At 43.3% G+C, this 24,335-nt stretch overlaps 1 protein-coding gene across 1 annotated transcript in view; it reads left to right on the top strand.

Moving 5' to 3' along the window:
• Positions 1–7,684: 7,684 nt before the first annotated feature.
• Positions 7,685–24,335, top strand: part of exoc2 (exocyst complex component 2) — a 52,533-nt gene continuing 35,882 nt past the window's right edge. Inside the window, exons 1-4 of the mRNA XM_079506769.1 lie at positions 7,685–7,759; positions 17,152–17,318; positions 21,141–21,317; positions 21,878–22,004. Of these exons, the coding sequence (XP_079362895.1) occupies positions 17,201–17,318; positions 21,141–21,317; positions 21,878–22,004 (422 nt within the window). The 5' untranslated portion in view covers positions 7,685–7,759; positions 17,152–17,200. The remainder of the gene's footprint in view (positions 7,760–17,151; positions 17,319–21,140; positions 21,318–21,877; positions 22,005–24,335) is intronic.

Below are 24,335 nucleotides of genomic sequence, written 5' to 3'. Positions count from 1 at the left end.
ATGTGCATTGGTGATGTCTTGTTAGAAAATATAAAATAAATAAAAAATGTATTGTCAGAACAGGTCAGCTCCATATACAGTATGGAGATCTAAGGGTATGGCGAGTGCACGCATCTGCCTAGGTGACAGCAGACTGCTGGGCGAGTGCTGGCGCTTTGGCATTGGGGGTCATATAAACATATGGAATGAACTCTGTACTGGCCATATATGGAGCGTGTCTTGAGTGTACAGGGTTTGATATGGTCAGATCAACATATGGAATGTATGTCAGAACGGGTCAGCTCCATATATGGAGATCTAAGGCTGGCAGCGGGGGCAGTGTCTTGAGTGTACAGGATTTGATGAGGGCCCAGGTAAAGCCGGGTCTTAATTTCCGGGCCTGTTGAGACATCAAAGAGGAAGGATGGATGGGGAAGGATCAACATATGGAATGTCAGAACAGGTCAGCTCCATATATGGAGATCTAAGGGTTTGAGGTTTGAGGTCAGATGTAGGCTAGAGTTGCTGGCCAATATTGATGACATCAGGGATCTCCATATATGGGCATTCCCATATATGGGCTAAATATTGATGACATCCCTGATGATGTCAACATTTGGAGTTGGAGACTAGCTCAGTGCTGCTTAGTCACAGTGGCTGCCTAAATGCAGATCACCCACATCATCTACATTGATGATTCAGCAAGGATGGGTCAACTCATTAGTTATAGATTCAACATTCAATTGTTTTATTTGTCACTCACTCACTCACTCACTCACTCACTCACTCACTCACTCACTCACTTACTCATACTTTTATATGCAGTGAAATGTCGGTGTGACATGCTCCACAGACTGTGCTAACAATATAGGCTAAGCTAAAACTAGGGTTAGAATTAGAATCAGAATCAGATTTATTGTCACAAAGTACAGGTAAAGGGTTTTCTTCTGTGTGGTTCTTAGATATTTACAAGCTTTTGCATAAACAAACGGGTAAAAAAAAAGTAGAAGGTAAAACTGTCAGCATATAAGATAAGAGAATGTACATACTATGATGGGAGAATAACCTATAGCAGCCTGGATATACAGGTACAGTATACAGCCATGTGTGCTCTGTGAGCAGAGTTATTTATTTACAGTTTGAAGTACAAAATGATATACCCATACAGTTTACTGTACAATATGATAATATCTACATAGTGCAAGATACAATATGTTCAGAGCACATTATACAGTATGCCTATACTATATATGTGAATTATTGATCCATAAGGAGGGGGGGGGGGTCTGATTACAATCTGTTGAGACTACAAAAGTGAGAATGAGATTTTTATGGAGAAAGGTTCCCATTCACATAATCAGTCACTATCATAACGTCTCTCAACAGACTATCCCCAAGTGTTTTACAGAGGAATTCAGGAGAAATCAGGTATCAATCAGATGTGGAGATAAGTATTATGTAATAGTATTGTTTGCTGTGCTGTGCTGTAGGTTACTAGGTCTGTGAGGAAGAAGGTAGCACAATGGGATGTTTATCTTTCTACATATATCACAAACATAATCTCCCTGGGAAATAAAAGGTTACCATGGCAATGTCAACAAGGTGTTTTGTTTTGAAAGTTAACTGGATTGAACATTGCACATGGAAAGATACAATAAAGGCACGAATTATACAATCGGTCGGCACTAGACTGGTTTGCCTCCTATTTGTCAGGGAGTGTGGCTGTCGCCCTGGACAATTATACCTCCTCCCCAGCTCCTTTGCTCTGTGGGGTCCCCCAGGGTTCCATACTTGGTCCAATCCTCTTCTCACTCTACATGCTCCCCCTTGGTTCCCTTATTAACAGTTTTGAAGGTATCTCATATCATTGCTACGCTGATGATACACAGCTCTATATTTCATTCAAGCAAGACGACCTCTGTAAACTCTCAATTATGCACGACTGCCTTTCCGCTATCAACACTTGGATGGCACATAACTTTCTACAGCTCAACCCAGACAAAACTGAAATCCTCATCATTGGCCCAGAGGCTAGTTCCCACACCATTCGGCAGTCCCTTGGCCCACTGGCAGCAAATGTCAAATCGACAGCCAAAAACCTGGGTGTACTTTTTGACAGTAGGATGACCCTTGAGTCCCATGACAAAAAAGTTACCCAGGCATGTTTTTATCACTTACGCAACATCTCCAAAATAAAGTCTATTCTCACTCCCACTGACCTAGAAAAATTATGCACGCATTTGTCTCTTCCCGCCTTGACTATTGTAACGGACTCTATACCACTCTAAGCAGCTCCTCATTATCCAAACTTCAACTTGTACAGAACACAGCAGCCAGAATTCTCACCAACACCAACCGTCGAGCACATATCACCCCGGTGTTAGCCACACTCCATTGGCTGCCCATCAAGGCTAGAATAGATTTTAAAATCCTTTTAACTACTTTTAAAGCCCTACATGGACTGGCCCCACCCTACATTACTGATCTTCTGCCCCCCAAGGTCAATGTGAGATCCCTGCGGTCCTCTGACAAAGGCCTCCTAATAGTTCCTGGGACTAAGCGAAAGACAAAGGGTGACCGTGCTTTTGCAGTAGTTGCTCCTACATTATGGAACGCCCTACCTTGCACTTTAAAAAACGCTGAGTCTGTCAATATTTGTAAGAGTTTGTTGAAAACGTTTTTATTTCGTAAACATTTTCCTGATTTTATTTGAACTTCTTGATTAAGTGTTCTTATTGTTTGTTGTTGTACACTGTCCTGTTGTAAATTTTGATTGATTTTATTGTGTTCATTGTACAGCACTTTGTAACCTTGTTAAGAAAGGTGCTTTATAAATAAAATTGACTTACTTACTTACTTACAATAAAGGCATGCATTTGCTTTGCCATCCAAAATAAAATAGGCTACATCCTTTTAAACTATTAATTCTGTATGTAATAAAGCACAAAGTAATGTAATAAATGCATAAGAAAACATATTCAGAATATTTGTCTCGCATTACAGCTTTAAATTTGCTCAAATATGACTCAAAATATAATCCTTAGTTTTTTAATTGACGCTTTCGGGCCAGGTAGGGCGCGAAACATGTGTGCTAATTAGTAAGGCCAGACGGGGCCTCGGGCCAGACCAGTTAGGGCCCAGGTAGGGGCGGACTTTCATTTTCGGGCCTGTTGAGAACTCTAGTTTTCGCCGCGGGTGCTCTAATAATTTTGGGGCGGACCCTCTAGAGTTTGAATGGACAGCTAGTCAAAAGGGAGACATCGAAGAGGAAGGACGGGTGGGGTGGGAAGGATCAACATCTGGAATGTCAGAACAGGTCAGCTCCATGGATATCTAAGGGTTTGAGGTTTGAGGTCAGATGTAGAGTTGCTGGCCGGCTCCATAAATGCAGATCTATAGGTGATGATCTATAGTCTTCTCTATGTATGGCTAGCCAGGGTTTGATGAGGTCAGTGTTGTGATCTTAATATATGGAGACGGCCATATATGGAGCGTGTCACGAGGTGTGATGGACTGACAACCATATGGTGGCGTGACGGATGTTCATAGTAGTCGCAATTATTATTATCATTATCATTATTATTATTATTATTATTATTATTATTATTATTATTATTATTATTATTATTATTATTATTATTATTATTATTATTATTGTCATCTTCATCGTCATGATGTATGGCTGTATAGTGGCTGAATCTGGGCTGAATGGCAGGCAGGGCGAGGGAGGGGAGTGGATTCTTTTGGGACTGGGTCATGGGACTGGGTGGGAGGCTTTGACTACCGGAAGTTTATAGAGGAAGCAGGGGAATCCGGCTCCGTTCTTTTGGCAAATCTAGAACTTCCTGCCAGAGAGCTAGCAAATTTAAGACATCCGGTTGCTTTCAGAATAAAAGCGTGGTTAATTAAATAATTATTACATTACATTATTAGTATTGTTATTACATTACAGTTATTGTGAAGACACACATTATGTTTCTGTGTAAAAATAAGTAATTAAATAACGTAAAAAAGTTATCTAAATGGATAAATGCCCAAGTCCATGCACTGGAGTGCCCAAGTCCATTCACTGGAGTGCATGGACTTAATAAAGTGGATGCTGGACAAAATCCCTGCTATGTTTCGACTAGTGTGACATATGCACGCGTCCGGGGAGACCTCCTCTACAACACCACACTGTCCGCTAAGCAGCAGAGGTGTAAAACAAAAATTGGCACCAGGTCACAGGTAAAAAAACATAAAAAAACTTCCCATTTCCAGACTACAGTGGACTAAAGTGGACGCTGGACAAAAATCCCTGCTATGTTTCGACTAGTGTGACATATGCAGGCGTCCGGGGAGACCTCCTCTACAACACCACACTGTCCGCTAAGCAGCAGAGGTGTAAAACAAAAATTGGCACCAGGTCAGATGTAAAAAAACTTAAAAAAACTTCCCATTTCCAGACTACAGTGGACTAAAGTGGACACTGGACAAAAATCCCTGCTATGTTTCGACTAGTGTGACATATGCACGCGTCCGGGGAGACCTCCTCTACAACACCACACTGTCCGCTAAGCAGCAGAGGTGTAAAACAAAAATTGGCACCAGGTCACAGGTAAAAAAACATAAAAAAACTTCCCATTTCCAGACTACAGTGGACTAAAGTGGACGCTGGACAAAAATCCCTGCTATGTTTCGACTAGTGTGACATACGCACGCGTCCGGGGAGACCTCCTCTACAACACCACACTGTCCGCTAAGCAGCAGAGGTGTAAAACAAAAATTGGCACCAGGTCACAGGTAAAAAAACATAAAAAAAACTTCCCATTTCCAGACTACAGTGGACTAAAGTGGACGCTGGACAAAAATCCCTGCTATGTTTCGACTAGTGTGACATATGCACGCATCCGGGGAGACCTCCTCTACAACACCACACTGTCCGCTAAGCAGCAGAGGTGTAAAACAAAAATTGGCACCAGGTCAGATGTAAAAAAACTTAAAAAAACTTCCCATTTCCAGACTACACTGGACAAAAATCCCTGCTATGTTTCGACTAGTGTGACATATGCACGCGTCCGGGGAGACCTCCTCTACAACACCACACTGTCCGCTAAGCAGCAGAGGTGTAAAACAAAAATTGGCACCAGGTCACAGGTAAAAAAACTTCCCATTTCCAGACTACAGTGGACTAAAGTGGACACTGGACAAAAATCCCTGCTATGTTTCGACTAGTGTGACATACGCACGCGTCCGGGGAGACCTCCTCTACAACACCACACTGTCCGCTAAGCAGCAGAGGTGTAAAACAAAAATTGGCACCAGGTCACAGGTAAAAAAACATAAAAAAACTTCCCATTTCCAGACTACAGTGGACTAAAGTGGACGCTGGACAAAAATCCCTGCTATGTTTCGACTAGTGTGACATACGCACGCGTCCGGGGAGACCTCCTCTACAACACCACACTGTCCGCTAAGCAGCAGAGGTGTAAAACAAAAATGTAACAACAGACATTGTAATTACTGGTGTTGGAACACTAATGTCTGCATGAATGGTAATGGTAGTACTTAACTACTGTGAAGTACTATGTAGATCGACCATTAACAGTCATAGTGAAACATTGATAGCTCTAAATTAGGGCTTTTAGGGTTTGACAAGTTGTTAACGGCATGCATGCACACTGTAGTCTGGAAATGGGAAGTTTTTTTTACATCTGACCTGGTGCCAATTTTTGTTTTACACCTCTGCTGCTTAGCGGACAGTGTGGTGTTGTAGAGGAGGTCTCCCCGGACGCGTGCGTATGTCACACTAGTCGAAACATAGCAGGGATTTTTGTCCAGCGTCCACTTTAGTCCACTGTAGTCTGGAAATGGGAAGTTTTTTTAAGTTTTTTTACATCTGACCTGGTGCCAATTTTTGTTTTACACCTCTGCTGCTTAGCGGACAGTGTGGTGTTGTAGAGGAGGTCTCCCCGGACGCCTGCATATGTCACACTAGTCGAAACATAGCAGGGATTTTTGTCCAGCGTCCACTTTAGTCCACTGTAGTCTGGAAATGGGAAGTTTTTTTATGTTTTTTTACCTGTGACCTGGTGCCAATTTTTGTTTTACACCTCTGCTGCTTAGCGGACAGTGTGGTGTTGTAGAGGAGGTCTCCCCGGACGCGTGCGTATGTCACACTAGTCGAAACATAGCAGGGATTTTTGTCCAGTGTCCACTTTAGTCCACTGTAGTCTGGAAATGGGAAGTTTTTTTACCTGTGACCTGGTGCCAATTTTTGTTTTACACCTCTGCTGCTTTGCGGACAGTGTGGTGTTGTAGAGGAGGTCTCCCCGGACGCGTGCATATGTCACACTAGTCGAAACATAGCAGGGATTTTTGTCCAGCGTCCACTTTAGTCCACTGTAGTCTGGAAATGGGAAGTTTTTTTAAGTTTTTTTACATCTGACCTGGTGCCAATTTTTGTTTTACACCTCTGCTGCTTAGCGGACAGTGTGGTGTTGTAGAGGAGGTCTCCCCGGATGCGTGCATATGTCACACTAGTCGAAACATAGCAGGGATTTTTGTCCAGCGTCCACTTTAGTCCACTGTAGTCTGGAAATGGGAAGTTTTTTTATGTTTTTTTACCTGTGACCTGGTGCCAATTTTTGTTTTACACCTCTGCTGCTTAGCGGACAGTGTGGTGTTGTAGAGGAGGTCTCCCCGGACGCGTGCGTATGTCACACTAGTCGAAACATAGCAGGGATTTTTGTCCAGTGTCCACTTTAGTCCACTGTAGTCTGGAAATGGGAAGTTTTTTTACCTGTGACCTGGTGCCAATTTTTGTTTTACACCTCTGCTGCTTTGCGGACAGTGTGGTGTTGTAGAGGAGGTCTCCCCGGACGCGTGCGTATGTCACACTAGTCGAAACATAGCAGGGATTTTTGTCCAGTGTCCACTTTAGTCCACTGTAGTCTGGAAATGGGAAGTTTTTTTAAGTTTTTTTACATCTGACCTGGTGCCAATTTTTGTTTTACACCTCTGCTGCTTAGCGGACAGTGTGGTGTTGTAGAGGAGGTCTCCCCGGATGCGTGCATATGTCACACTAGTCGAAACATAGCAGGGATTTTTGTCCAGCGTCCACTTTAGTCCACTGTAGTCTGGAAATGGGAAGTTTTTTTATGTTTTTTTACCTGTGACCTGGTGCCAATTTTTGTTTTACACCTCTTGCTGCTTAGCGGACAGTGTGGTGTTGTAGAGGAGGTCTCCCCGGACGCGTGCGTATGTCACACTAGTCGAAACATAGCAGGGATTTTTGTCCAGTGTCCACTTTAGTCCACTGTAGTCTGGAAATGGGAAGTTTTTTTACCTGTGACCTGGTGCCAATTTTTGTTTTACACCTCTGCTGCTTTGCGGACAGTGTGGTGTTGTAGAGGAGGTCTCCCCGGACGCGTGCGTATGTCACACTAGTCGAAACATAGCAGGGATTTTTGTCCAGCGTCCACTTTATAAAGTCCATGCTCTCCAGTGAATAGCATTTATCCATTTAGATAACTTTTTAATTACTTATCTTTACACAGAAACATTACTTATTACTTATTTTTACACAGAAACATAATGTGTGTCCTATAGCATCGTTTAAATGCTTAATTTATAGTTTTAATGTGCAAATTAATCTTTTTTTCAATACTCTAGACTGAGGGTACTCTTATTTTGAAGAGATCGTGCCCCGGAAGTCTTATATTTGCTCACTTAGATTTGCCAAAAGAACAGTGCTGGGGAAGGCTGTGAAGCTGAATTTCAGTAGTCGCTTTTTAAAACGGTAAGTTATCATTTTCTGTAATGTCTTTAAAAGTAATTATACAATAAAGTCAGCGCGTTTGCCCAGAGAGAGGTGAGATTACTGTCGTTTTATTGTTCCAATTTAACTGTCGTTTCAGTTCTCTGAGGACATGCTAACACAGATTAGCCTAGCTAGCGGTAGCTGTCAAAAATGTCAACAATGGCAATGCTGCTGCAGTGTCTCCTCTCTCCAGACTCTTGTGTGTTGTTTGGAGGCAGCTGTCACTTTCTCCTTAGATGTAATTAACCTTAGCCATGTTTATAGACACAACGGTTATATATAATGTGATGCCAAGACAGCTCACAAGCTAATGTGCTATCTGCTAACTATAGCAGCTGCCATTATATACCATCCTTTCCCCAGCGAAAGTAAATAATATCCGTGCATTTGTGTCTCGGAAACGCGGTCGCGGTGTTAGTATGAATACTTTGGCGTTACATGGCGAGACCCCCTAGCTGAGAGAGCTTCTCGTTCATACAGAGAAAATGGAGCTGTCATTATACGTACAACGTTCCTGTGCGTCTTGTTCGGGTTGTGTGTTCTGAGCAGTGGGCAATGGGCATAAATTGAATTTCAATTGGTCAGCTGTCATCTAATATTGCTACCAGGTTTTGAGTGGATGATGTAGTTCAGTCACTGTGTATGAAAGTCTGATATGAAAGCAAAATATATACAGTATATGATACTAGCAATAGTAGCAACTAGTCTGTGTGTTTATAATCATGTATAACAACTTATAACCACGTTTATATAAGTGCTGGTCATAATGCATCATTATGCTCAGTGGAACAGCACATTATAACTATTATAATTTAGGTGGTTATAAAGGCACATAGAGAAGTGCTGTAATGTCTGTGTCATAATGCATTATGACCAATGTGTTTATTAAATGGAATAATGTCTTATAAACATCAATAATATGCGATAGCATATTATACAAAGTTTTGTCACTTTACTTAAAGGTCACAAAGTCATGCTATAGGGTATTATAAAATGATACAACTGCTAATAATTAAAGAATGTTGCCACTTTACTTAAAAGTCTCAAAGTCCTGCTATATCATATTATTGATGTTTATAAGACATTATTCAATTTAATACACATTGGTTATAATGCATTATGACACAGACATTACAGCACTTCTCTATGTGCCTTTATAACCACCTAAGTTATAATAGTTATAATGTGATGTTCCACTGAGCATAATAATGCATTATGACCAGCACTTATAATATGTTATAAATGTGGTTATAAGTTGTTAACTTGTGATTACAAACATTTATAACGAGTGTTATAATGCCTTATAAGCACATTATAATGCATTATAAATGATCTTATAATGCATTATAAAGACGACCTTAATATAAAGTGTTACCGAATAGAATATCTAGTGCAAAAAAAGACTTGATTTGTAGATTGTAGAGTTCGTGTCATCTATTTTTTTTTATGCATAGGAAAAGGAATACCTCCCCAAGTTAATGTACAATCTACTAGGGAGACTGGAATTCAAATTTAAGTCTGATTGCCTGTGGAAAGAAACTGTTCCGCATCCTTTCCGTCCTGGCACTGATGCTCCTGTATCGCTTCCCAGACGGCATAAGGGAGAGTTGTTTTCTCTCATCAGCTCATCAGCTGTGTTGCTACCGTACCAGGAGGTAAAACAGTAGGTGAAATTCGGGTACCCCTCTGTAGAACATGGTCAGGGCTGGAATAGGAAGCTCAACTCTCTTCAGCTGACGGAGGGGGTAGAGATGCTGCTCTGCCTTTTATGTGATGGCAGTGGTGTTGCTGCTCGGGGCCAGGTTGTCTGTCAGCAGTACTCCCAAGAATGTTGTACTGGCTGCGAAGCAGTCTTGTAGCCTGTTACTGTGTGGAACCCCTGCCACAGTCGCAGAGTGTCCTTGTTGTCATTAAAGTGATTTGCCAGCCTTTTTCCATACATTCCTTTTGCCTCTTTTATGCCTCTTTTAAAATTTGCCTGATTAAAATCTCCCCCCTGCCCACCAAAAAAACAAAATGGAAAGGATCAGGATGGGCCAGTTGCTCATACTGTTATGTATAACTTGCTCATGGCATCCTTTACATTCTCCCACAAACTCTGTTTCAGTGCAGAAACTTTAGAAAGATCTGATTCTGTCTCCTCCAGGTCTGTTGAAAAAAACCTAAACAGAATCCAGGTCTGGTGAGTCGCGGGCGTGTGCACGTAATGAGCACGCACGCAACAAATTCACGGGACCGCGCTCACGTAAATACGCTTGCGTTGTCGCACCGCGACTTCTCCGAGCAAAAATGCAGGTCTCATTGGAAATTAACTATATGCGGGGAGCTTTATTGCTCCCCGTTTGCAAGGCCCTTAAAGCTACTCTTATTCCTAAACTTAACCTCAGTAAAAAATGCCTGTGTTTTTGGGTGAGCATTCCGGTTACCGGTCAGAGTACACATACAGTACAATTCACGCTGTGTGTCTCATGTTTGGATGTGTGTGTTAATATGGGGGCATAAACCATTACCCTGCGTGGGAATGAAACACAGACAGTGCATGAGATGAACAGAGCACCGTTTCAGCTGTGGTCTTAGTTAGAGCAAGTGCAGATACAGCTATTTCCCAGTAGACCCAAAGCTTAAAATACTAGGTATTTAATAGAACTAAAACCCTTGCCTGTTATCACACAGTGGTGGACTAGTGTTAGTCACTGTCAACAAGTCTAATATTACCACGATCACTTCTCTGTGTTGGGCTTCTTAAGTGTAATGTTTTTGAACAGAACACAGACTAAAGCCCTAGCACTCCAGCTCCTGTGTGCCTTTGTCAAATATTGTTGTAGCAAGCTTTCTTTAATTAGGCCTTTTTGGTGAAAACACCACCTTAGCATGTGTGTTTGTTTAACTGATTGATTATGTGAGTGCGCGAGAGGAATTGATTGACAAGTAGGCGGGTACGGCGTCCCCCAGATCAAGCTGTCATTGAGCCGTCATTCGGACCAATGACGAGTCCCGTGTGCGAGCGCCTCTCGAGTCCTAATACCTCCACCCTCGTCCAAACGTTCCCCGTCCTCCGCCTCTCTCTGACTGACAGTGTACCCCTCCGCTGGGGGAAGGGGGGACTTAAGGCTACACAAGGCCATTTCCTGCCCCCACCTCCACCCCCTCACAGGGCTCTAATTGGAAAATTTGGGTGGCCCTGCTTGTTTGTTTTGGTGGAATGCAGTGGGGTTATATTTTCGTGGCTCTTTCTCAGCGGCACCGCTCCGTGGTGGAGCCCGGGGTGAGCCGAGCGACGGGGGCGGTCAGGGCCCTGCCTTGTTTGTGAAGTGGCACTTCTCTCTCACCCCTGTCCATGTTTCCCACTCTCTCCCTCTCCCACCTGGTAGCCCCCACCCACCCACCCACCCTGCTGACAGGCTTGCTGGACCACTGGTTTTCACAGTCCCGTTTCCATGACCCAGTCAGACCACAGACCTAGATGGACCACACGTTGATGTGGCGACAGACAGACAGAGTTTGAAAGGGTAACAGTGGCTCATAAAAAGGCTCAAGTACTAACATATATTTACTGTACTTCTTACTTCTTACCATTGTTTTTCAGTTGGGTATGAAATTGCAAATTAGTGAAGCTTTATTTGTCTTTTAGGCAACAGTGTTTTTGTAATTTATTCTAGTTTGTGGGCTCCTGTGAGTATGGTTCTCACGCTGTTGATGTGTTTTCCTATGCAAAGCAGAGCAGAGGTAGTGGTGGCGACCCAGCACGGGTTATGAAGGCTTAATCCCCTCGTCTCTATTTGCCATGTCATTCAGCAGAGCTGCCTGTCTCCAGTCGCTAAGCCCACTGAAAACATCTGCCTGCATTCATGGGCCTAAACGCCATAGATCTGTTTATTGTTCCAGGATTCTAAAATGAGAAATCAGTGCATGCACGCCCAAATCTGAAATGCAATTCGAGACCAACAAACAGACAAACAGCCCAGGCCCAAGGATAACAAACCCCGAGTACAGGCGGTAACGGAGAGCGAGCCAGAGGCAGACAATCTCTCTCTCTCTCTCTCTCTCTCTCTCTCTCTCTCTCTCTCTCTCTCTCTCTCTCTCTTCCCCCACACCCCCTCTCTTTCTCCCACTCTGTCTCTCTGGACAGACACTCCGACAACCCCATGTTGAGACTGGATGCTCAGAGAGGAAATGCTGAGTCATGTTGGAAGAGATGAGTGACTGTCCAGCGGTTGCAGTGTCCGCTCTGAAACATAGAAAATCATTCGTCCTTTGACTGAGATTGTTATTCGTCAGCGTCTGTTTGCATGTAAAAATCAACACGATATTTCCTCAGTTAATTTAATCCTAATCGTCAGTATTATTTAGTATTAGAGTGTCAGTGTACAAAAGTGTATCTGTTTTTATGGGTCCATTTGGTTACAACTGTTATAAATGGGCAAATTAGCAAATTTTTACTTTGTATGGTCTCAGTCTTCACAGAGAGATTACGTTATTGACAAAACACGTGGGACCGTTTTTGCCATTTCAAGTTTCTACAGTGAAGAGCAGCTCTCTGCTGCGAGTGCTGACCTGGGTGTGAGGCAGCACTGAGGAGGGGATTGTTTGAAGCTGTGCCCCGCACGGCCGTGTGATCAGGCCAGGTGATGTTTGGCCGGCTCTGTGCATTCAGTGTGGAGAGGGGGAGATCTTTGAAGGAATCTGGTGTTTGTGTAATGTTTGGGGGGGGGGGGGGGGGGGGGGCACTGAGTGCGATGGTTAGCATGGGGGTACGTTAGCTGCACTGATGGAGAGTTGGAGACATGTAGGTGGGGGTGCAGGGGGGTGATGAGTTGTCTGAAAGAGTCCCTTTGTGCCCACTCGGGCCATCTCTCTCTCTCTCTCTCTCTCTCTCTCTCTCACACACTCTCACACACACACACACACACACACACGCACACACACACACACACACACACACACACACACACACACACACACACACACACACACACACACACACACACACACACACACACACACACACACACACACACACACACACACAGATCTGCCAATCACTGCCACATGTTAGTCAGAGACGGAGGGGGGCCTATGATCTAAGTCATGAACGCCTCATTCATAGGATGGACACACTGCCAAGTGTTGTCGTAGCAGGTCATGTGGATGAAGTTCACCTTTGGTCTGCTCAAGTCACATTTCAAATGTTGGTAAATCCATGTTTGGCCCAGCTCAGTGTCTCTCATCGGAGCCGTAAAGTTGAACACTCCCGTCCCTCTTGTATTCTGTCATTCATTGACCTCCTCCGGCAGGGTTTTGGGGGGGAGAGGACACTACGTACATGCAGCATAGGAGTGAAGTTTAGTACTTGCAGATGAGTGGGCAGATAAATCTCTTGAGCTGTGTGAAGTCAACCTCCTGCTGTATGTGCTACCACCTCCTGTCTCAGCCCCGCCACACCACGTTCCCTGCATTAACCTCCACAGCAGGGGAAAATCAACCACACAGGCCTAACCTGGAACTCATGTCATTATCAGCAAGAACTCTGAGTTGAGCAGACTTGTCTCAAGTTGTCTAACAGCATGTTACAAATCAGGCTGACATTGTATCGACGTTTCGACATTTGGCTCTTTTGAAATTATATATATTTTTAAAAAATAGTTAATGCCTTAATAATCCATTGTCGCCACCGTCTAGACTAGACCCCATGGGGCAATTTCTTGGTGTATGTTTTGGTATGTGAAACTGCAGTGGTTTACATTAGCTTCCGTGGCATTGTTTAGGTGTTAGATGAATGGAGGCATTCTGTACAGCCATGCAACCCATCGCCGTACAAAGCTTGTTAGCCACGCTCGCTAAGAAGTGCCCAGATTTTAAGAGGTCCACGGCTACCGCCGCACAGAGTAGAGGCGGTCCCACTGTTTATTAGTCAGCCTCCAAGGAAAACAAACTTGCCAATTATGAGAGGAAGACCAGAGAGAGAGAGAGAGAACGATCCAGGGAGAGAGAAATGGAGAGAGAAACAACGTAGAAAGACGACAAAAGATGACAAACAATGACAGAACTGATCAATCATTTGACACAGCATTTATTATAAATACAACTAAGCCAACAATCCATGTGTTTAATGAGATCATTTCTGTATTAATATAGTATACATGTCAAAAATACATTAAATTGAATGCATTTTTAAATGCTTTGGCAATAGTCTAATTTGTCGGTCTACTAATATTGTAATTGAAAAGTCTTAACTGAATTGACCATAAAGAGTGTGAATAAGTGACCGGAGAAAACATTTAACACATCCTAATAAATCCATGCAAGAACAAAAGTAACAAAACAACTATTACTGTATTTATAATCGAGAATTAAATTACCTTGCAGTGTTCCTATCATACCTGCATTTATGACATCTACCATCCATTCATCCTTTCAGCACAGCTGTTGATATTGCTGTTTGCAGCATTACTTTGATGTAACCTACAAAATCCTTAGGTCACTAAACAATAAAACACACTAGTCATCTGATGGAAACAAGTAGCATATGAACTTAAGGGGATCCTCTGATGCCACCTAGAGGGTGAACACACCATGTCCTATGACTATACAAAATCTATCACACTTCCAGTTGGAACATCAGAAATATGTTTATGATAAATATGGGGAGAAATAGGCCCAGGGCTCCGTTGGGCTGTAAGGTAATTAATTGTTACCTCTCTATTGCAGGGTATTCCTTATGTTGTGTGATGTAAGGCTTACGCTTTTTGCTCTGTGTGCGTGGTCATGTGTGTGTGTGTGTGTCAGTGTGTGCATGTGTACGACTGTGTGTGCATGTGTACGACTGTGTGTGTGGTGTGTGCGTGTGTGTGCATGTGTACGTGTGTTACAGAGAGGGATCTGGGCAGTGTTCCCGTGTCCATGCACAGCCCCCAGAGTAAAGTAAACACAGCGGCTCTTTTCTCATCCCAGCCGTCAGCAGGCTCTCCCCAGGCCCGCGCCAGAGACCACACACCCAGACCACACGCACACACATATACACACATATATACACACACACACACACACACACACACACACACACACACACACACACACACACACACACACTGCCCAGACCTCTCCGCAGATCCTTCCACACACTCGCATAGACCACACAGCGCCAGTTCGGGCCCCTCGCACGCAAACCTCGCTGAGCTGTCATTCTGCCCAGCCTCGCTGTGTGTGTGTGTGTGTGTGTGTGTGTGTGTGTGTGTGTGTGTGTGTGTGTGTGTGTGTGTGTGTGTGTGTGTGTGTGTGTGTGTGTGTGTGTGTGTGTGTGTGTGTGTGTGTGTGTGTGTGTGTGTGTGTGTGTGTGTGTGTGTGTGTGTGTGTGTGTGTGTGTGTGTGTGTGTGGCGTGCATGTATAGGCAGTGCTATTTGTGTTTGTGCACGTGTATTTTCAAGATTTTTTTGTGTGTGTGTTTTTTTTTGGGGGGGGGCAACTAGAAACACTCTTGGAAACATACCGGTTGCAGTTAGAATGCTCTCTCTCTACAAAATAAGAGCCCCGCCCTCTAACTCGCTCCCACTCCAAACATATGGGATTGATGAAGGACAGAGCGAGCACTCGTTTCAGGCCTGTTAACCTCTTATCTTCTCCATGTCACAACCGCCGCCCCTCCGTTTCCTCCTAACAAGCACTGTGCGGCGGCGTGGGGGGGCTGCATAAGTTAACCCCCCACCCCACTGCCTCCCCTCCCCGGGAGTTATCGCCCCATCTCTCGTGGACGTTATGGGGTACTACGTGGAGAGCCAGTGTCGGATCAGCCCCCCCAAACACCCTCCCACCCAGGACGGTTCCGCCTGTGTGGAACACCTGGTGTCTCCCACCGTCGAGCTGCTCGGCGATGCACTGTAGTGTAACCACATATGAATGTATTAAATATCCTGCACAATCAAGAGTGCTGTTATTTCGAAAAATAGACCTGAAGAAGGTAATGATAGTCATTTTAGTTTGACTATTTGACATTCTTGGGGAGTGTGGGCTCTGCTTTTCTGTTTATACTATACTACCTCTTTCTTTTGGTCTTAAAACTTCTTGAACCCCTATAGCGTCCCTTTTCTGGGGTGAACACTCAGCGAAAGTAGTAGATCTGCAAGCTCACAAAGATATTTAGTGTTGTGTGAGAGAATAGGAGGGGGCCTAGTATAGAGACATGGTGGACTACGGTCAACTAAATGTATAGGGTGTAATTGGTAAAGTCTACACTTCTAGTGATCAGATGATGGAGCAGCGAGGCATGTGCGGACGTCACTGACACCGTGCTGAACTTGTGTCAGGTCCAATCTGTGTGAACGCCCGCATTGTTTGCGGAGAACGTGTTTTGGCCGCGTGGCAGGAGAGCTGCTGCGGAGGCTGTAGTTTGGTCAGCCCTAGCAAGACCTGGCAGTAATTTATTAGCAAACATCTGCGCTGGTGAAATACATCCTTTTAGGATTTCATTTTTCTTTTTATCTTTTTTTTTTTTTTTAATATAAATTGGCCGTAGCTCAGTTAAATTGTTGTGTGTCTCTCTTCCCTTACTCAGACCTACACTTGGACTGATCTACATGGGCCGCTCTCTCTCTCTCTCTCTCTCTCTCTGTGCTGGTACCTTAAAGGCACCATGGTCACTCTGTGTTGTAGTGTGTAGGCTTATGTGGAAATGATTGAGGGAGGCCAGGTTTATTTATCCTTCACCGTGAGGTTTACATTCTTCCTCTTCTCTCCCTGTGTCTCCCTGCTCCTTCATACTTGGCTCCTGGCTCTATTTTCCCTATTATCTGAGAGATAACCACCGCAGTGTATTGTTGGAAGACCTTCAGGGTGGGGGAAATTAACACTATAGCCACACCAGCCAGCCAAATGCCGGGATTTTTGTAATACATTTTTCATGCTGGGGCTCGTAGGTTCATTTGCAATTGCAATCAACTCTGGCAGCTAATTGAGCATCATGAAAGCAGATGGGAAGTCTTGGGATTGAAAAACTGCTGTGTCCAAAAAGCAAATAGACCTGAAGACCTTGTGAGGGTAGTAGAAAACTACACTCAAGGACACCACTACACCGCTAAAGGACATTTATATAACACACTAATTAGGGGTGCAGCTGTTAATAGATTGGCTAATTAAATAATTAGCCAATAAATCGATAAGAAGATAATCGACTGCAGCCTAAACGACTAATAGTTTCTGCCTCCTTTGACGATGCTGCTATGCCTGTCCTTTGCAGAGTTATGACTTACTAATAATATTTATTCTGATACTTCCTCATATTCCATGCATACACTGTACTGTAGGTCTTCATTGCTGATGTGCTAGCTTTGTGTTAATTAATGACTTCTTCCTGTTGTGTATTTCTGTCTCTTCCCAGCTTAACGGAGCTGGGCATTCCTGTCTTCCTGCTGGCCTTATAGGACACCATGTCTCGTGCTCGTCCACCCCCCCTGGTCACGGGCATCTCGCCCAATGAGGGCACGGCCTGGACCAAAGTCACCATCCGCGGGGAAAACCTGGGCAGCGGCCCCGCAGACCTCGTCGGTAATATAATCAATCAACTTAGTGACCGCACGCACGCACGCACGCACGCACACACACACACACACACACACACACACACACACACACACACACACTTGTTTAATGCAAACTGCCATATTGCTTTTTTAAGATGCACGGTTATATTTATTTTAAAAGAAAAGCCCCGTGTTTATAACTGGCCTATTTCTACTGTATGTATTTGTCCTTTTCCTTTATTTTTGCAGCTCAGTGGGTGTGACAGGTCCTAATTATGTTCTTAGTATCAGTATGTTGTGGTATTTGGATATAGATAATGCAAGCGATCATCGTGCAATTGATTTACATTTGTATTTTAAGCGACAGATTCACATTTTGTTTTGTGTGTCTACTGTTGCTGCTGAGTGACTGAAGGAGAGACATCGAGTTATTTGTTTGTTCTGTTCAAGTATCAGGGATATTATATAACATCAGTCAAACTCACAGCAATAAGCCATAGAGTCCACATGGTTAAAATTAGACTGGTTTACACTACAGTTTGTTTGTGTTTAGCTGATACATAATCGGACAGGGGCCCTTCTTTATTTTGTGTCTGCTTGTGATAAGAATTACAAATGAAAATGTTTTTTTTTGTAACACTGTGGAGTGTATCTAAACTGAGTAGATATTAGCATAATGAAGATTTTCACATTATAATTTTACAGGTTACATACAGGTTTGAACTAGAAGAATGTTAAGTGTATTAAGAATGTAATTCAATATGTCTCTGTAGTGTTCTATTTAGCTATATTTTATTATGGATTTTATTTTATTTTTCCAGTATTTTCTTTACATTGTACTTTTTAATTATTTAATTCTATAATCTAAATATATAATACCTCATATTTATATAACACTAATACCATTTAAAAGACAAAACAGCTTTATTTATTTGTGTTTTTGTTGTTTTTCTCAGTTGTATGACTACTGTATAAGCAGCACCAGAAACAGACTACCTCATTTTCGTTCCCTTCACATAATAACATCTGAAATGACAATAAAATATCCTTATCATAATACAGTATATTGTTCAAAAGAACTTTGCTGACATAAGTTTCGTAAATAAATCACACTGCTGGACGTTTTGCTTATTTAAAAAAAATCTTTGCTTGTACGTAAACGGTATAATCTACACACACACACACACACACACACACACACACACACACACACACACACACACACACACACACACACACACACATATGTGTGTATATATATATACATATATATATATATATATATATATAAAGTGCTATACCTAAATATTTTATGCATTTATTTGTTATTTCTTTCTCTTTCTGCATTGTTTTATAGTGTAGACCAGAGAGACAGGAAACTAAGGGGATAGGGGAAACATGCTGCTTTACTAATTATTTTATTACTAATTCTTATTTAACTATCAGTGATAAATATAAAAAAAACCTTATAAATATGAATATAACACAATTTCACAGTCATGACCAATGAAAACTAAAACAGTTAATATTGTTGGGAGAAAGAAAAAGGCCCAATGTTATAAAAAGCAACTTAACCCATTCTGGACGGGAACCCCATTTGGTGTTTTAACTAAGCATTATGTTGTACTTTAGCTATTTTTGAAAAATCGTGAAAATGCGGCACAAATCTTGGAATATATATTCTTTCAGAAGACTTTTTTTTAATTTCGACGTCAGGTCAAAATGGGTTAAAGACTGTACACAGCTCTAGCAGCATTAATATTATATTTGTAACATAACATATTATTTTATTTTGGTGTAATGGGACCCTCTGTCTTCTGATGCCCTCCCAATTAAAGGCCCTTGCACACAGAATCTGATGAGAATTTAAAAATGTGTTCAATCAGTTTTGAATGCATCTAAAAACAAAAAAGCAGGAATCAAACTGGTTTCCACGCCGTCTCTCCCTGTCTCTCTCTCCCTCTTTCCTGTCATTCTTCACTTGTATCTATCATTAAAGGCAGAAAAGCCAAAAACAAAGAAAAAATAAAAATTACACGCCATCACACTGACTTTCGGACAGCAATTTCGGAGTAGGTATGCAGGAAGTCGTAGAGAAGACCGTGTTCATTTTAAAATATTGTTGTCTGTTGGACTCGATGTGTGTAGACTCTGTGTCTTTGTGCCTGTCGGACTCGGTGTGCAATATTTTGCCTGTGTCGACTGTGTCACTCACTGACAATGCCCGCACTACAAACTCGGAGCTTGTAGATCTACTATATGCCTGTGGTTCCCAACCTTTTTAGCTCAAGACCAAAAAGAGAAATTAGTTTGTCTGATACCCATAGTGAAATTGTAGATTTACAAGCTCACAAGGCAGAGCTTCGCGGCGTGCTATGAGCTTGTAGATCTGGTATTTTCACTACATCTTGAAAAAAAATCACATTTATTTATGGAAATTATTAGTTTTTATTTGTTTTAAATAATTGTGGAAAAAATTTGGAATTGTTTTTCATTGGTGAAAATATATCATTTTCCAAATCTAGGAAACGGATAAAACGTGATATTTACTCGCAATCCTAACAAATTGGTCTGCGACCCAAAGATGGTCCCGACCCGACCCACTGTTTGGGTGTACCTGTCTCTCACACACAGTTGGATTTGTCGATGCTGACAATACTATGACCATGACTGGATTGATTGTCTTGAGATTGAACATGAATTAACGCACACAATGAGAAAATAATTATATATTTCCTTTTGTTTTTGTTTTATTCCATGAAGCCACACAGATGGAATATTCCCGTCTTGTTCCCATTATAGGCTTCGACCGTACACTGTTCTGTGTGGATATTTTCCCTCACATACCCTCTGGCTTGAGTGAAGAGAGGAGGATCATTCCAATCCAGAGCTTGGTTCTCTCTCTCTCTCTCTCTCTCGCTCTCTCGCTCGCTCTCTCTCTCTCTCTCACAGTCTCTTGAGTGTTCCATACTTGGCAAGCCGTATCCTCGCCTGTGATACAGGTCTATTTCTGACCATGAATGTCCCCAGGGTCTGGAATTAGCCAATTAGATATGCACAAATTTGTGTCTGTGTGTGTGTGTGTGTGTGTGTGTAAACGTATGTGTTTAAAGTACAAAGTGGCTGGTGGAGAACAGAGGCAGGAAATGGGCTCTAATGGCCATATTATTCACGGTTTTATGGACTATTTGTTGATCAGGCCATGCAGGCTTTTTATGTTTGATTGTACAGGCGTGAAGGCTTCTATTTACAAGACCTTACAACCCTATTGTACAAGCTCCCGGGAGCACCTCACTGGTTTTCTCCTAGCCACTTCTTAACCACTCAACCTGGTTACGGTATCCCTGTTTTGGCCATGTCAGTATAGGCAAAACAAATGTCACTATACGCTTGTAGATGAGCTATTTTCACTATTATTGTACGTATGAAATAAGGGCTTAAGTGGTTAAACATTGTCTTCTAGTGCCTAAAGCGGTTTCAAGAGGGTCTTAAAGAAAGGTGGATGACAGACGTACAGCGTACATACAGACGGGCACTCGGTGTGTCAGTAATGAGCCACTTAGGACTGAAGTGACAAGCGTTAGCGGTTAGCGCTGCTGAAACGTTGATGGGGCTGAGTGAGAGGACGAGGGTCGGGGGCCACCCACGCCCACCGTGACCCCACAACCCCTCCCTATACGTCCAGTGACGGCTTGACACCAATTCACTCATAAAACAAGTGGTAGCCTCTTGTCTCCATAATTGTCCTTTGTGTTTATGGCAACTCCAGCCTGTTTATTTTGTCCTTTCACCGTGTGTCCACATGCCAGGTTTTAGTCTCTTGACCCTCTTCTCTCTCCACTCTCAGGCCTGTCCATCTGTGGCCACAACTGCCTGCTGACGGCAGAGTGGATGTCGGCCAGCAAGATAGTGTGCCGCGTGGGCCCTGCCAAGGACGACAAGGGAGAGATCATCGTCACCACCAAGTCTGGAGGCCACGGCACCTCCACGGTGTCCTTCAAGCTGCTCCGGCAGGAGAAGATCGGTAAGACCCTGGACCACGGCACTCACATCTGTGCCATAAGACCCTGGACCACGGCACTCAGATCTGTGCCATAAGGCAGTGGTTCTCAGCCTGTGGGTCGGGTACCCACAGGAGGGGGGGTTCCCAAACTTCCCAGTTCAAATAGGATTATTTTGGGGGGTCACAACCTGAAAAGGTTGAGAACCACTACCAAAATGACTGATTTATACTATCTGCAAGCAGATGTATATGCTCCACAAGCTCACAATGTGACATGTTGTGAGCTAGTAGATCTGCTAATCCCGTTGCGTTATACAAGGCGTGCAACCAGATATAAATCGGGCGTAAATTCTCCACTGTACATTGCACATATAGTCGGGTTAATAAGATGTAGCGGGAAATTGTGGCTACCAACATGAACCCCCTCTATTCTGCTTCCCCCGCTGCCTCAGTCTTTGTTCGTGCATGTCCCAGGGAGTGTGTGTGTTTACACAATGCTGGTGCGTGCATGCAGACATCTGGGATGTGTTGCAGGATGTGAGTGATGTGGGCTGTGCCCGTGGCCCTGCTCTGTCCCACAGGTATCCTGGACCAGTCGGCTGTGTGGGTGGACGAGATGAACTACCTCGACATGAGGACGGACCGCAACAAAGGCATCTCCCCCCTCTCCCTGCGACCCAGCAACCCACTGGGCATCGAGATAGACAAGTACGCAGCGGGAACGTGTATTTACACGCAGCGCAATGCCACACACACACACACACACACACACACACACACACACACACACACACACACACACACACACACACACACACACACACACACACACACACATACATATACACACACACACACAAAATCACTCAACGCAATCGCACAACCGTAAACACACGCGCTCTAGTCATTGAGTCATGGTTTACATCCCTAAACAGAAACAAACTCTCCCCATGTGGAGGCGTTTGAAATATTATGCCAACACAGCGATGGCTGAGCTGCCCCAAACCGCTGCACATAGGGAGTGGAAACGGCACAAAATGTGTACACTACAGTATATAAATCGGAGAGAGAGAGAGAGAGAGAGAGAGAGAGAGAGAATTGGAAAGAAATAATGCATCGACCACGACCACATATGCGTTCTCTCCGTTATATCGATGGAATATGGTGCTGGCCTCCCACGTGCCTGGCAGCGAAGAGTCCAGGCTGTAACGTATAGTTTGTGTAGTTAAGTTCTGGCATGTCTGGGTCTCATGTTTGTTTGGCTTAGAGGGGCCAGGGGGCAAGTGACCGCTCGTGGCCAGGGACTAGTCCCCCCCTAAACAGGCTGCTGCCCTCTGTGCCCTTCATCCGTCATTCAGGATCAGGCTGCAATCCAAAATAATCAACACTTTTATAAACAAATACACCATCTGCATCTAAATGTCAATGTTGCAGTGCTACTGGAGAGAAAGAAGAAATGTTATAATGAAATAAATACAATGGCATCTGGAATACTTTATATAAACATTGGCTTTTTTTTAAGGAAACAAACAACAAATGGTACAATAGCGTAATGCTCCAATAATGATAATGAACCCAACCCGCTTCCTCACCCTCCCTCAGGTTTTGAGTAGTTTAAGAGCCGCCCGGCCCCCAATGAAGTGCAGTTCTAATGAAGCAGCCTCGCATACCGTATTATTCGTACAGTGATATCACCGGCTGGTCATTCAGCTCAGAGGCCTCTGAGAAGAGGAAGCTTTTTTCTGGTCAGAGACACACTTCCTCGTGGTGATGTCACTGGCCAGTTCCCCGGTCATCTCCCGCTGCGCAGGTGACGCTCGAATGATAATATTGGCTATTCAAGAGCACCCTCGCCTACTGAATTCGCCACGCACGAATAGTAAAAAAGCCGCGCTTGTGTCCGTGGCCTGCTTCCTGTCTGCACAGTAGACGACAGGCGCGCGGGGGGGGGGGGGGATGTGTAAGTGCGGCCTTTGATGGCATGCCAGGTACGAAGACGAGTGAGTTACATTAGGGAGTGCGAGAGACCTTTTCCTTGTTTACGCTCCCTCTCTCGTCTACTGTACTTACTAGGGTTGTAACGATCCGTTTCAACAGCAATATGATACGATATATGACGATACGATACATGGACGATATTGGTTAATTGATGGCGATACGATTCAATCATTTGAAATCGATACAGTAACTATTTAGCAAAGAAATTAAAACTGTGTAACATGTGGATAGTGCAGGTTTTTAAGGGAAACATTTATTATGGATATAAAGTAAACCGTGATTCTCTGGCAAATACCTGAACATTATATAACACATATGGACAAACCCACACCTTGACATGAGCACATACAGATAATGTGTATAATATAATATATATCGACAGACCAAGTGTAGCGATATGGAATGGAAAAGTACCGTAATTAAACCACTCTTTCTCTTTTGTGTTCTTAAAAAGCAAGGCTTTTGCACACCTACAAGTGACAGGTGCGTAGGAGAGGGACAACCAAGTGCCCGACGTCATGAAAAAGTGTCTTCAAATGCAGTGAAAGGCCTATACGGCCTTCATCAGGCTATCTTTATAAAGATAGCCTGCATTTGAAGACAGTGTGCTGGTGTTTTTTCTTTTTCTTTTTTGTTCTTAAAATTGCAAAATAAAATGACTAAATGCAGTACTAGTATTGCTACAATTGATTGTTTGCATTGCAAAAAGGTTTGAGACTGATTATTTGCATTGCAAAACGATACGATACAATACAAAGTAAAACAATGCGATATGTTGCTGTTTACATATCAATATACTTTGATTCTTGAAATTAAAATAGATTTTTCGATGCAGTTACATTCGTTACATCCCTGGGACTTACAGGTCTCCTCGTTACAGTATGAAATCACAGGTGAGAAGAGGTTGGTGATTTGCCCTGGTGTTACCCTTCGTTAATGAAGAATCCTGCACTTTCACCCTTGGTTTTCTATCGTGTTATAAAGTCTTGTCTATCCCATGGCAGCCGGTCTTTTTTTGATTGAAATCGGTTTGTGTGTGTG

This window comes from Electrona antarctica (genome assembly GCF_951216825.1).
Source record: "Electrona antarctica genome assembly, chromosome: 7".
NCBI classification, from domain to species: Eukaryota; Metazoa; Chordata; class Actinopteri; order Myctophiformes; family Myctophidae; genus Electrona; species Electrona antarctica.
This window is presented reverse-complemented; position numbering and strand designations above follow the sequence as displayed.